The sequence below is a fragment of the Podarcis liolepis genome, assembly GCF_965112155.1.
Source record: "Podarcis liolepis genome assembly, chromosome: Z".
In the NCBI taxonomy this organism is placed as follows: Eukaryota; Metazoa; Chordata; class Lepidosauria; order Squamata; family Lacertidae; genus Podarcis; species Podarcis liolepis.
The window spans coordinates 46,623,468-46,635,672 of record NC_139570.1 but is presented as its reverse complement, the minus strand read 5'-3'; the positions used below and the strand labels follow the sequence as shown (position 1 = coordinate 46,635,672).

The following is a 12,205-nucleotide window of genomic DNA, read 5'->3' as shown; positions in this document are numbered from 1 at the left end:
GCAGGGACTCGTGGGCCAGTTAAACGACCCCTGTGGGCTGCTTGTGGCCCATTGGTTTTAGGTTGCCGACCCCTGCTGTAGATTGAGGGCATCCTCAACCATTCAGGGTGTCGTGTGATTTGAGTTGTTCTTCTGTGGGCACAACTGCAGAGCCAAGCAGGGGGAAAGCATCAAAAAGAGGCATGGTAATGGGACAGGATCAGGTTTCCCCACCCCTGTGACAGTGGAGGCTCTGCCCCACCTGGCACAAATTATGAAATCCAAGGTGTGCCAGTCTCACTTCCAGGCAACAGAAGCATGTTCCCAGATCTCGTGTGAAATGGCAGTCGAGGTTTCTGGGGTGAAACTGGAAAGCAGCTATGAGTGGGGAAGTGTCATTTAAGAACTTGAGGCAGTTCATCTGAGTGCCTGGAAGCAAAGTGGGATGGAGAAGACAATTTGGCTCTTCTTGGAAATATCCTACTCTCATCTGTCTGTGGCTTGGGTGCGAAACCCTGAGCCAAGAACCCTGCACTGTGCTCCCACAATCTCCTACAGTAGTCAAATGATGGTTGGGTTCCCCAGTGTTAGTTTGAACGCAGAGTTGACCTTTTTCTTTCCAGATTGTTTCTTCTTTCTTAGGCAAAGGCTTTGACTCCCTCATTTGTTGGTTATAGGCCAGGGATGGGAAACCTTGGCCTGGAGGTTAAATGAGGCCCTCCAAGCCTATCATTCTGACCCTCAGGAATCTCCCAGACATGGCCCCTTACTGTCTCTGCTTTGCACCTCCTTGAGTGTATTTGCTGGGCTGGAATGTGTCCTTAAGCTCTGATCATGCCTTTTGCTTGCATGGATGGATAACAGAGAGGGGTGTGCAAGTGTGTATGGGGAGGGCAGAGCAAAGATTGGTACCAGCCCAACCTCTGGAAGTGGGTGGGAGAGACTCCTCATTGCCCCGTCCTCTCTCTCTGCAGAAAAAATAACATTCCTGGGAAATGCTGGCATTCTTTTTTCATATGGTTGTGGTGGTGTTTTTGTTCTTGCCCTCTCTTGGCTCTTATGTGTCTTTCACATCCATGAGATTTCACCCCTTTCTGTGTTCTTTCGTTCAGAATGAAAAACTTTGCTCTGAAATTGAAGATTTAAACACATCATTGGCTGAAGCCACCCAGAAAATTCAGATGCGGAAATTCAAGGTGAGACAATAAGGATTATTATGGATACTTCTGTTCCTCCACCCTGTATTTCCAGGCAGAATCAGAGAAGGGACCCAAGAGTCATCTGGTCCAACCCCCTGCAATGTAGAAATCTCATTAAAGCACCCATTACATATGGCTATCCAACCTCTGTTAAAAAAACTTCTAAGGAAGCGGAGTCCACCACCTCTTGTGGGAGTCTGTTCCACTGCCAAACAGTTCTTACTGTCAGAAAGTTTTTTCGAACGTTTAGTCAGAATCTCCTTTCTTGTAACTTGAAGCCAGTGCCTTCAGTCCTACCCTGCAGAGCAGGAAAAAACAAGCTTGCTCCCTCTTCCATGTGACAGCCCTTAAGATATTTGAAGATGGCTATCATATCTCTGGTCCAGGGGGTCATGAAGAGTCAGACACGGCTAAATGACTGAACAACAACAAAAATCATATCTCCTAGTCTCCTCTTTTCCAGGCTAAACATACCCAGCTCTTTCAAGAGCTCCTTAGAAGACTTAGTTTCCATACCTTTGATCATCTTGATTGCCCTCCTCTGCACATGTTCCAACTTGTCAACATCCTTCTTAAATTGTGGTGTACAGAATAGGACACAGTGTGGTCTGACCAAGGCAGAATAGAGTGGTACTATTACTTCCCTTGATCTGGACACTATACTTTTGTTGTTCAGCCTAGAGTAGTGAAAACTTTTGTCCCCTGCTGCATCACGCTGTTGAGTCATGTTAAGCTTGTGATTCACCAAGACTCCCAGATCCTTTTCACATGTACTGCTGGTAAGCCAGGTGTCACACATCCTATATTGGTGCATCTGGTTCTTCCTGCCTAAGTGCAGAAACTTACATTTGTCTTTATTGGGATTCATTTTTCTAGCTTGTACCCAGTTCTCCAATCTGTTACAGTCATTCTGAATTCTGATTCTGTTTTTTGTGGCATTAGCTACCCCTTCCAGTTTGGTGTCATCTGCAAATTTGATGAGCATCCCCTCAATCCCTTCATCCAACTCATTTATAAAGATGTTAAACAACAATGGGCCCAGGACAGAACCCTGCGGAACCTCTTCTGTCACTCTTTTCCAGGATGATGAACCATTAATGAGTACTCTGGGTTTAGTCAACCAGCTACAAATCCACCTAACAGTTACCTTGTCCAACCCACATTTTACCAGCTTCCTTGTGAGAATATGATGGGGGACTTTGTCAAAAGCCTTACTGAAATCAAGATACACTGTGTCCACAGCATTTCCCTGATCCACTAAGTTTGTAATTCTATCAAAATAATAACTTATTTCTGAGAAACCCATGCAATCACAGCATCCTTTCTAAATGTTCACAGACCAACTGTTGAATTATCTGTTCTAGGACCTTCCCTGGTATCGATGTCAAGCTCACTGGTCAGCCATTATCTGTGTTTCCTTTCCCCTCTTTTTGAAGATGGGGGACACATCCAATCTTTAGGGACCTGACCTATTCTGCAAGAATTCTCAGAGATAATAGGCAAAGGATCTGAAATTACACCTGCAAGCTCCTTTAGTTCCCTTGGATACAGCTCATCAGGCCCTGGAAATTTGAATTCATTTAAAGTAGCTAGGTGTTCCCTTACTACCTCTTTTCCTATTTTGTGTTCCCTCCTTTCATCATCTATTCTGTTATCACCAGGTTGGGCATCACTTTCCTTTTGAGTGAAGACAGAGGCAAAGTAGGTGTTGAATAGTTCTGCCTTCTCTCTTTCACTCAATAGCATTTCTCCATCTTCCCTATGCAGAGGACCTATCACTTGCTTGTTCTTCCTCTTACTTCGGACATAGCCAAAGAAACCTTTTTTTATTATTTCTAACCTCTCTTGCAACCCTGAGCTCATTTTGAGCTGTAGCCAGCCTGATGTTCCCCCTGCAACTGTTGGCTACTCCTGTATACTCCTCCTTTGTAATTTCTGCTTTCTTCTATTTCTTATACACCCCCTTCTTAACTCTCAGCTCATCTGTAAGCCCCTTATGCAGTCACACTGGTTTCCTTAGATGCCTCCCACTTTTCTTTCTTGCATTTGGGCCTTCAATATTTCTCCTTTAAGAAACTCCCATCCTTCTTGGACTCCCTTCTCTTTGAGTATTTCTAACCATGGGATCACACTCAGTAGCTCCTTCAGCTTTTTGAAACTGGCCTCCTTAAAATCCAGAGTGTGTATCCGGCTACGCTCAGTTTTCCCTTGCCTATGTATCCTGAAACCCAGGAGAACATGATCACTTCCTCCCAAGTTTCCGAGCACTTCCACTTCATCGATCAGCTCCTCCCTATTGGTGAGGACCAGGTCCAAGATAGATGATCCCCTTGTTAGTTCTTCCACTTTCTGGGAAATGAAATGGCTAGCGAGGCCATGGAGGCATTTGTCAGACCTTACAGACTTGGCAGAGTTTGAGTCCCAACAGATATCAGGGAAGTTGAAGTCCCCCATGAAATCTATTTATTGCTGATGGGCTTTTATTTTTTGCCAATGGGCTATTTATTGCTGATGGGCCTTTGGAATTGGTAAGATTAGTTAATCTGTTAAGTCACTGTTGCTAGAAGCTCTGACTGGTTTTTTGCCTATCCCTCACTGCTGGCTAATGTGCTTTCTTTTGACAGACCAGGGCAGAATCATTTCCTGGATTACCCCAGCAGGGGCCCAGTTGGGTCCCTTGGCAGTGGGTCTTGGTAACCTCCCTAGGTAGACGTCTAACTGTGCTTTTGAGGATTGTAAGAATAATGTTTTTAGGAAGAATCCATGGCTTGCATATTACTCTGTGGTAGCCAATCTGTGTGGGGTATACCACTTCAGAATGCAGATGAGGGGTGGTGGGCTCATATGATAGAATGCCTCCCCATAAAAATATTCCCTGCATGCAGAAAGCTAGCACATTTGAGGAAAGGCAGCCCTGGAATTCTCCACCCTTGACATATATAGGGCTGTATGCAACTCAGTTATACTCAAAGTATGTCCATTTTAATTAGTGAACCTATTGTTAGTGATGTCATTCAGTTGGTCTACTCTGAGTACAAGTAGCATTGAATACCACTCAGTTTATGGAGCAGTGTTCAGCTATGTGAACCCTGTCTGCAGTAGTACAGCCTCTACATGTCAACCAGTTTGGTGTGACTGTTGAGTGGTTTAAGAGTGTGCCATCCACAGTTTTCTCCATAGAACTAAAGAAGCTGGAAGAGAGTAGGTTTTGTTAATTCTAAATAGATCATCTTCTCCTTTTCCTTAGCCTAATAGCTCACAGTTGTGATGCTAGACATAAACAGAAAGCCCATCTGCAAGTTTTTGTTGTATAGTAGAAACTTGCCTGATGCTAAAATTACTTGCCCTAGGCAAGCAGCTAATAATAAACCTGCCTTTAGAAGTCTTAATATGTTCCTGAGTGTCTGTTCTACAAGCTTCATTTGGAGAATATTTGTAGCTAGGCTCTTCCGCAAAACAGTTTGGGCAACCGGGCTTGTCTTGCATTTGTGACATGAAAACTATGTTGATGTAGAGCTGTGAAAGGCATGAAAATAAAAGAGAAAGTTGTCTTCTATGTTGCATGACTTGTGCTAACTGAAGTCACTGCTTTTTTTCCTAGGGTGTTGAAGATCCTCAGACTCTCTTGATGGAAAAAGAAAGTCTCCTGGCGGATTTGCGTTCTGAAAACCTGACCAAAGATCTAGAGAACCATAATCTTCAAAGGAAAGTTAAGAAGACCGAACAAGAGTTGCATGATTTGAATCTTGAGAAAGAGACATTGGTAAAGGAACTAGAAGAGGCTCAGCTACAGAAAAGTAGAAGTGACAAAGCCATTAATGTTAGTATTCAATTTTCCCTGTGTTTAAGAAATGCAGTTAAAAATAGTTTGCATAATTTGTAACTTCCTAAACATGAATATGAGTTGAGAGCAGGGAGAACTCACTGGAACTCAGTTCCGGCACCTCTCAGGTAGGCGCCATTGCCATTCTAAGAGAACAAGGGAGGTATTCATGGTGCGTTCCGGCACCTCTTTTTCTCGAAAAAGGCTACTGCCACCTCTACTTTGGAGATAAAAGGTAGTCCTCTTGCAACCCCTCCCAGACTTCTGCTTACTCATTGTACCCACACAAATAGAACCTGTTACAAAAGGTTGAAGTTTGTGCTGCTTCTGTTCTGGCTGCTTCAATCCATTCCACTCCCTGCCCCCTACACATGGGTCTAACAATTACTCTAATGTGAGTGGAAGTGAACTTTCCTTACCTCCTCAGTTATTTTTCATCCAGCCCTGTTTCCTTCCTGAATCAGAGTTGGTCTAGAGGAGAAAAGTTTGAGTAACTGAGCCTTGAGAGGTGATGTGCGAGGGGATTTAAGTACTCTCACTTGTTTTCTTGTTAAAATGAACACACCGTATATGTGACCTGGTCCAAAAGTGGCTAATTTATGTGGTGTCAGATCTGGTTTAGCCCCTCATTCCCCTCAAGGCCACTTGTAATATTACTTAAAGCCAGCAGAGGGGTCTCTCTGTCCACAGATCCAAGGCATCTCCCTCTCTCTGCCGTAATCCACTTATATATGATAACTGAATTACAGATGCAGTCTCTTGTCTGCTGGTTCTCTGATTCTCCACTCCACTATGGGGTGAACCTCTGAGACACCATCGAGACAGCCTCTATCATTAAGACAGGAGTTGGCAACGATGGAACGTTTATAATAGTCTGAAGATAATTTTCAGTGTCTGCATTTACCATAGTCTGCATATCTGTTTTGCCATCATAGCAGGCACCAAACTATAGTGGTTTGAATGCGTTATTCAAAAAATGGTTCTCTTAAATGTGAAAAAACTTTGAGCTACCCTTTGAAAATCATTATGGTTTTGGTGTGTGGAAAAAAGATAGTAAGAATATGAACATAGGGCTTCAACCTCTGCCTTTTTTGGGGGGGGGGGAGGAATAGACTATTGCTGCTGGTATTGGCCTGTGTACTGACATGACATCTAGTTAGTGTGCTAATTTTTGCTTCAGTTCCTCACCAGTGCTGGCATGTTCACTGCTGCCTTAGGAGCATAGGTAGTTAGTTGCCTTGCACTGAATCATACCACTGGCCTATCTATCTCAGTACTGTATGCACTGACTGGCAGCTGCTGTCCAGGATTTTAGGCTGGATTTGTTATTGTGTGTAAGGGCCGGGTGCAGATTTGCCCAGCAGAATTATTTGTGCCTACCTTGGCTTGAGCTAAAGCTCCTAGGATTTTTCAAAACTTGTATTCAACTGATGTACATTTGTAGTGTGGACATGCTGGCTGTATTTGCATGTCACAGTAGACCATGGTTTAGTACAGGGGTGGGTGACCTTCAGCTCAAGGGCCACATTCTCTCAAAGGCATCCTTTGGCAGGGTGCATTCCAGTGCTAGGCATGGCTAGATGCAAAAGTGGGCAGATCAACAGATGTGACTCTTTACCTTTGTACGGGAGGTTACAGTCCAGGCATGCACAAGCCAGAGATTTATACACACCTCGATCTATCCACCTACACCTCTATCCATCCAAGTAAGCAAGGTGCGTTGTCACATTTCAATGACATATTTTGGCCAAGCAAAAGCGCTTGAGGAGGGCTTACACCTGAGATCTTATAGAACTGCTGCCTGTCAGAGTAGACTATACAGGACTAGATGGAGCAATGGTGTGATCCAGGGGTCAGCAAACTTTTTCAGCAGGGGGCCAGTCCACTGTCCCTCAGACCTTGTGGTGGGCTGGGCTGGACTGTATTTGGGGGGGGGGGGAACTGAATGAATTCCTATGCCCCACAAATAACCCAGAGATACATTTTAAATAAAAGCACACATTCTACTCATGTAAAAAACCAGGCAGGCCCCACAAATAACCCAGAGATGCATTTTAAATAAAAGGACACATTCTGCTCGTGTAAAAACATGCTGATTCTTGGACCGTCCGCAGGCCGAATTTAGAAGGCGATTGCGCCAGATCCAGCCCCCAGGCCTTAGTTTCCCTCCCTATGGTCTGGTCTATATAGAGCAATTTCATGTGACTGTCCCTTCTGCTTTTCCCAAGGATGTCAAAAAGCCTGGAATGAGAGGATTAAGGAGTTATCTCTCAGGATTTCCACAAGACTGAATTCATCATTGTGCCACTTTATGACCTCTTAGCTCTTCCCACAGATGTTTGCTCAGAGGACCAAAGTCCTTGCTAAATGATCTGCAGCATCCTCAAAAATTGAAGCCTGATCATCTTTTAATGCGGCCTGCTGTATCAAACACCAGAGCCACTGCTGTGAGTTGAATGCATTTCACCGGAAGCCTGGATGTGAAAATGTTTGCCCATTGAACAGGCAAGCAGGAGTAAAGAGCACACGGCAATATTTTCCTTATTTGACAATTTGGAACCCATTTGAGGGCTGTGATGCAAAATCTCTGTGAACGAGCTCAGCCGCCCCTGTTCTATTAACGTTAGGCAAAATGGTTGCTGTGCTGTGTTGCCAGCCCATAAAACTTTAACAAAATGAACCGTGCCAGGTTTTTGGTTTTTTTTTTTTGCTCCTTTACATCAAATTCTGAATATAGAAGGAAAATCTGAGCTGCTGGTTGGGAAATTAAATGATCTCTAAAATAGAATCATTGTAGAATCAGTGGTCCTTACACATAGTTGGGTAGAAAAGCCACACTGTTGCATATCCATGGGGAATCAGTGGGGAGCTGGCTGTTCAATTGCCTGCTCCCACCCTTCTTATAGGCCCAAGCCAGCTTCTTCTCCTCCTCCTTGTGCCACACTCACTTCAAGGGGGCAGGTGAGCAAGGAGTGATAGTGAGGGGGAGGGGGGGAGGGCTCCAGGGCAGAGGCAGTTTTAGGGTAGTGCAACTAGTGTGGTTGCACTGGGCACCATGCTGTAGGAGGTGCCAAAACAATGCTATAGAGCAGAGCATGAGAGGTGGGGACTGTGCCAAATTTTAGCTTACACAGGGCACCACTGAAATTTGAGAGCCCAAAGCCTGGCACTGCCAGGGGTTGACAGTGGGCGCTCTGTTGAGGTATGGAGCTTGACCGGTGGTGACTCCTGAAGCTTTGATACAAGGCAGGAGTGAGGAACCTCAGGAACCAGGGTCAAATATGGCCCTCCAGGCCCTTGAACACTGATAGTGCCTTTTGCTTGTCTAGATGGGGGATAGACAGGGGTGTATGGATTGAAAATGGTGTATAAAAGCACAAAATGTACATTTTTTTGTTCCACCCACATTTGCCTCTGGCCCCACCTACCTCTGCCATGTGATCCCTGGAAGGTAGCCCGAAAAAAACTTTGGCCCTTGAGCTAAAATATGCTTATCAGCCCATGGTGTAAGGGAAGCAAAGCAGCCTGTAGCAAGTCTCAGGAACTCAAAATGGAGGCTGCAGCAGTCCATGGAAGACCACAGGCCAAAGAAGCAAAGGATAAAGCCAAGGGGAATGAAGCTGAAATGTGTTAGTTATGAGCCTAATCTGTTACGATTTTAGAGCTTTTAAATTTATGCTGTATGAGTGTGTTTGTTCTTTGGGGGAAGTCTTGTGCTTGACTCTGATTCAGAGTCTTGACAGTGGCTGGATTTTGGAGTCATGACACTAATAGGCTACACAGTGAGCTTCGTGGTGGGTTTTAACCTGATTTTTTCCTTTCCAAACCCAACAATATATAATTGCTATGTCACAGTAATTTCCATCTTCTCTCCTTGGGCCGGGCTTGAAGGCGGATTAATCTTATCTGTAGGAACTAGAATGATCCTGAGCATATGGCTACTTATGCACCTAAAAACTTGTTTCTGGCATACAGTAAAGTACAAAAATATTTTCAGTATTAAGGCCAGTTAATTAGCTCTACCCAGTTGTATTCTGTGTACTTGACTCAGTGCTGAGACTCTACTATGCTGTATCTGTGGAGTGGATTGCAGATTTTAGTGTGCTTTTTGCTTTTTGTTTTACTCTGAAGCAGTTAACATTTTGGGGCTTTGGGTGGTTTTCACAGATGTTAGGAAATCGCCAGAGACGATGGAAGAAAATGGAGCCTTGCAGATGACACAAAGCTTCTCTGACAAAGTATTAAAAGAATTTAGCAGGAAACACAAGTGGACCTTTGGGGTACACGCAACAGAGCTTTAGTCTTTCTTTAAGCAAATCCTCAAATTCAGGAATTCTTCCAAGCCATTGAGTCTGCAACACATTTGCCAGCAGCTGATTAATAATGTGCATCTACCAAATAACAGCTGGTTTAATAAGGTGCATCTACCAGTAACTGTCCGTCATCTTTGATCAAATGGTTGGGAATAGACAATAAGTCATTGTGTTGGATCTGTTATGTGATGGTTGTCCCACCACCCCTGTCCTCAATCTTAAACTGAAAGGGTTGGGAGCTTAATATTTTAATCATTCTTTTCCACCTTTTTTCTATTTGACCAAGGGGGAGGACACTTCTCTGACCTTCAGTCTGAATTCTTTTAAGAATGGCTTTCCCATTCATTTTCTAAATTCAGTCATTATTCGTCACAGAGCACTCCCTGGAAAAATGAGTTGTGGTGGTCAGGAGGTATTTGGCAGAAAGCATCTCTCATGGAGAATTGGCTCATTCTGTTTGTTGAGACATAGAGACCAGTGACTTTCTTTGGGTTGTTCCATTGGAACCTGGTCCCCGAAAAGAAAATACATTTCATTTAAGATAACATAGTGTTTCATTAGTAGAAGGGACTCTAAAATCACTCAACTTGTTTAACCAAAAAACCCAGGCTGTATAATTGGGATCAGTTAATTTTCTTTATTTAGGAAGCTGCATTATGCCAAGTCAGATTGTTGGTCCAACTAGTTCAGAATTCTCTACACTCATTGGCAACTGATCTCCAGGATTTCAGGCAGGAAGTCTCTCCCACTGTTCCTGGAGATGCTGGGTACTGAACCTGGTGCGTTCTGCTTGCAAAGCAGATTGTCTATCACTGAACTATCAGCACTTTCCCTTTGTTCCGTGTACATCCCACTTTTTCTTCTATGGAAGATCTTGAGGCATATTCGTGTTCATGTGTGGTCTTGTGTTCTGATTATAAAACTATAACACCAGAATTCATTCAAAATGCCTGCCGTGGTGAATGCCTCCAATGGCATGAAGCCAAGCGCCTGGGCGATCTTGATAGATAAGGTTTGTACGTGAACAGTGTAATGGCTACTAATTGTCAAGGCTAAATATGATCTCATGTTAGTTGCTGTGGATCACAAGCAGTGGAATGATGCTCATTGAAGGTTTGTCAATTAGGACTGAATGATGCACTGCCCAACCAATCACCCTCTGCCTTCAGCCATTCCTCCTTATTACAACTGGTCCAGGAACTGCAGTGACTGTCAGCTTCCTGCTTTTCAGTGTTGCCCTTTGTAAATATCAGTTGGGGGTGGGAACAAACCCAGAATTAATTAACTGCATTTATTATTAGCTTTAACTTCACAAGTCAGTTGATCCATCTTCATCTACTGTTGACCTCCCTGCCTTTTGCCCTTTTAGTCCCAATGAACATCAGTCTGCATTTGTGCTGCTCTTGCATTCATGTCCTGCTATTTGGTTGCTTACTGAGAACAGTTCTGGAGCATACAGGTGTTTGGTTCTGATTCTTATGTTTTTCTGCAATGGAAAATAATAGGTGTGAATTCAAATTGGGGAAATAGTTTATTTTTAAAAAATTTAAATTATGTTTAATGCTTCTTGTTTTGATGTCTTCTAAAATACAAGGGGCTGCTGCATCAAACTAATTTCTACTCAGAGTAGACCCAATAAAATAAATGGACCTAGGTTAGTAACGAGCATTAATTTCAGTGGGTCTACTGTGAGTAGAACTAACATTGTTTAAAAGCTTCAGAGTAAGTGTGGTGTATTGGTTACAATATCAGACTAGGACCTGGTAGACCAGGGTTCAAATCTCCACTTACTCTTGAAGCTCACTGGGTGACCCTGGGCTAGTCAGTCTCTGGAAGCCAAGCGTACCTTACAGCATTTTTGTGAAGATAATATGCGAGGGGGGAACCATGCACACCACACCTTGAGCTTGGAGCTTAGAATGTCTAGGAATGTAAAACAGCTGTTACTTAAAAGGATTTATTTCATCTTTGTTTCAGCTCACAGGTTTTTTCCCCCTTTCCTTTTCTTTACTTGATTCACTTATGTCTTCTCTCCCCCGTGTTCTCTTTCTTGGTTAGGACCTTAGAAACCAGCTAGAGAAATTTCACGATGAAATGGCTGACAAAGAAAAGGCCCTTGAGCTTCATTACAGTGTTCTTTTGAGTGAAGGCAATCAGAAATTGCAGAGCCAGGAATTAGTCATCACACACCTCACAGCCAGCATTGCTCAGAAGGATGAGTTACTCCAGGTAGGAATATTGGAGCAAAACTGAAGTGCAGGGTGTTTAAAATGTTTACATTTGCTCCCTGTTCTTTTTACCATATATGCTGTTTTAGTTCACTACTTTTGATGAGAGTTGTGGCATGTTTCACAAAGTCTCATGTTGCAATAGTGGAGAATGTGTTGCTCTCTAGATGCTGTTAGACCTCAGCTCCTATCAGCCCCAGCCAGTATGGCCAGTTGTCAAGAGATGATGGGAGTTGTAGTCAAGCAGCATCTGGAGAGTCACAATGGGTTTCTTTCGGATGGGGACAAAATACAGGAGAGGTGCTGGTGCTCACATTCACATTTTAATGTGCTCTGAGGTGGCTTAAGAAAATTCCCATAAATCTGCTATCTTCTCTGCTAAACTTCTGTACTTCTATTTTCACAGTTGGATGGAGTACTGCAATTGTCTGGTCCTTCCAACCACTACGCAAACTATATTTGTGTAATTGCATTAAAGGTGCTTAAAATGTGTTGGAAAGGAAGGGTCATAGTCAGTACTTTTCCCCAAGCAAAGTAGGTGCATGAGCTTGCTATGAAGTTGTTATAGTAAGTTGTCAGGCGACTCTGGGCAGCTTTGAAAGATGCCGGTTTGACAATAGCTGCATTCATCGCCTGCAGAGGTGCTAAAAACTATGGCAAGCT

The 12,205-nt window shown here is 43.6% G+C and overlaps 1 protein-coding gene across 6 annotated transcripts in view; it reads left to right on the top strand.

Annotated features, from left to right (window-relative positions):
• CDK5RAP2 (CDK5 regulatory subunit associated protein 2) overlaps positions 1–12,205 on the top strand; it is a 138,048-nt gene that overhangs the window by 30,334 nt on the left and 95,509 nt on the right. For all 6 annotated transcript variants that reach the window (XM_083485685.1, XM_083485682.1, XM_083485684.1 and 3 more), the window contains exons 11-13: positions 1,092–1,175; positions 4,780–4,998; positions 11,373–11,543. In XM_083485685.1, coding sequence (XP_083341811.1) covers positions 1,092–1,175; positions 4,780–4,998; positions 11,373–11,543 — 474 coding nt within the window. The remainder of the gene's footprint in view (positions 1–1,091; positions 1,176–4,779; positions 4,999–11,372; positions 11,544–12,205) is intronic.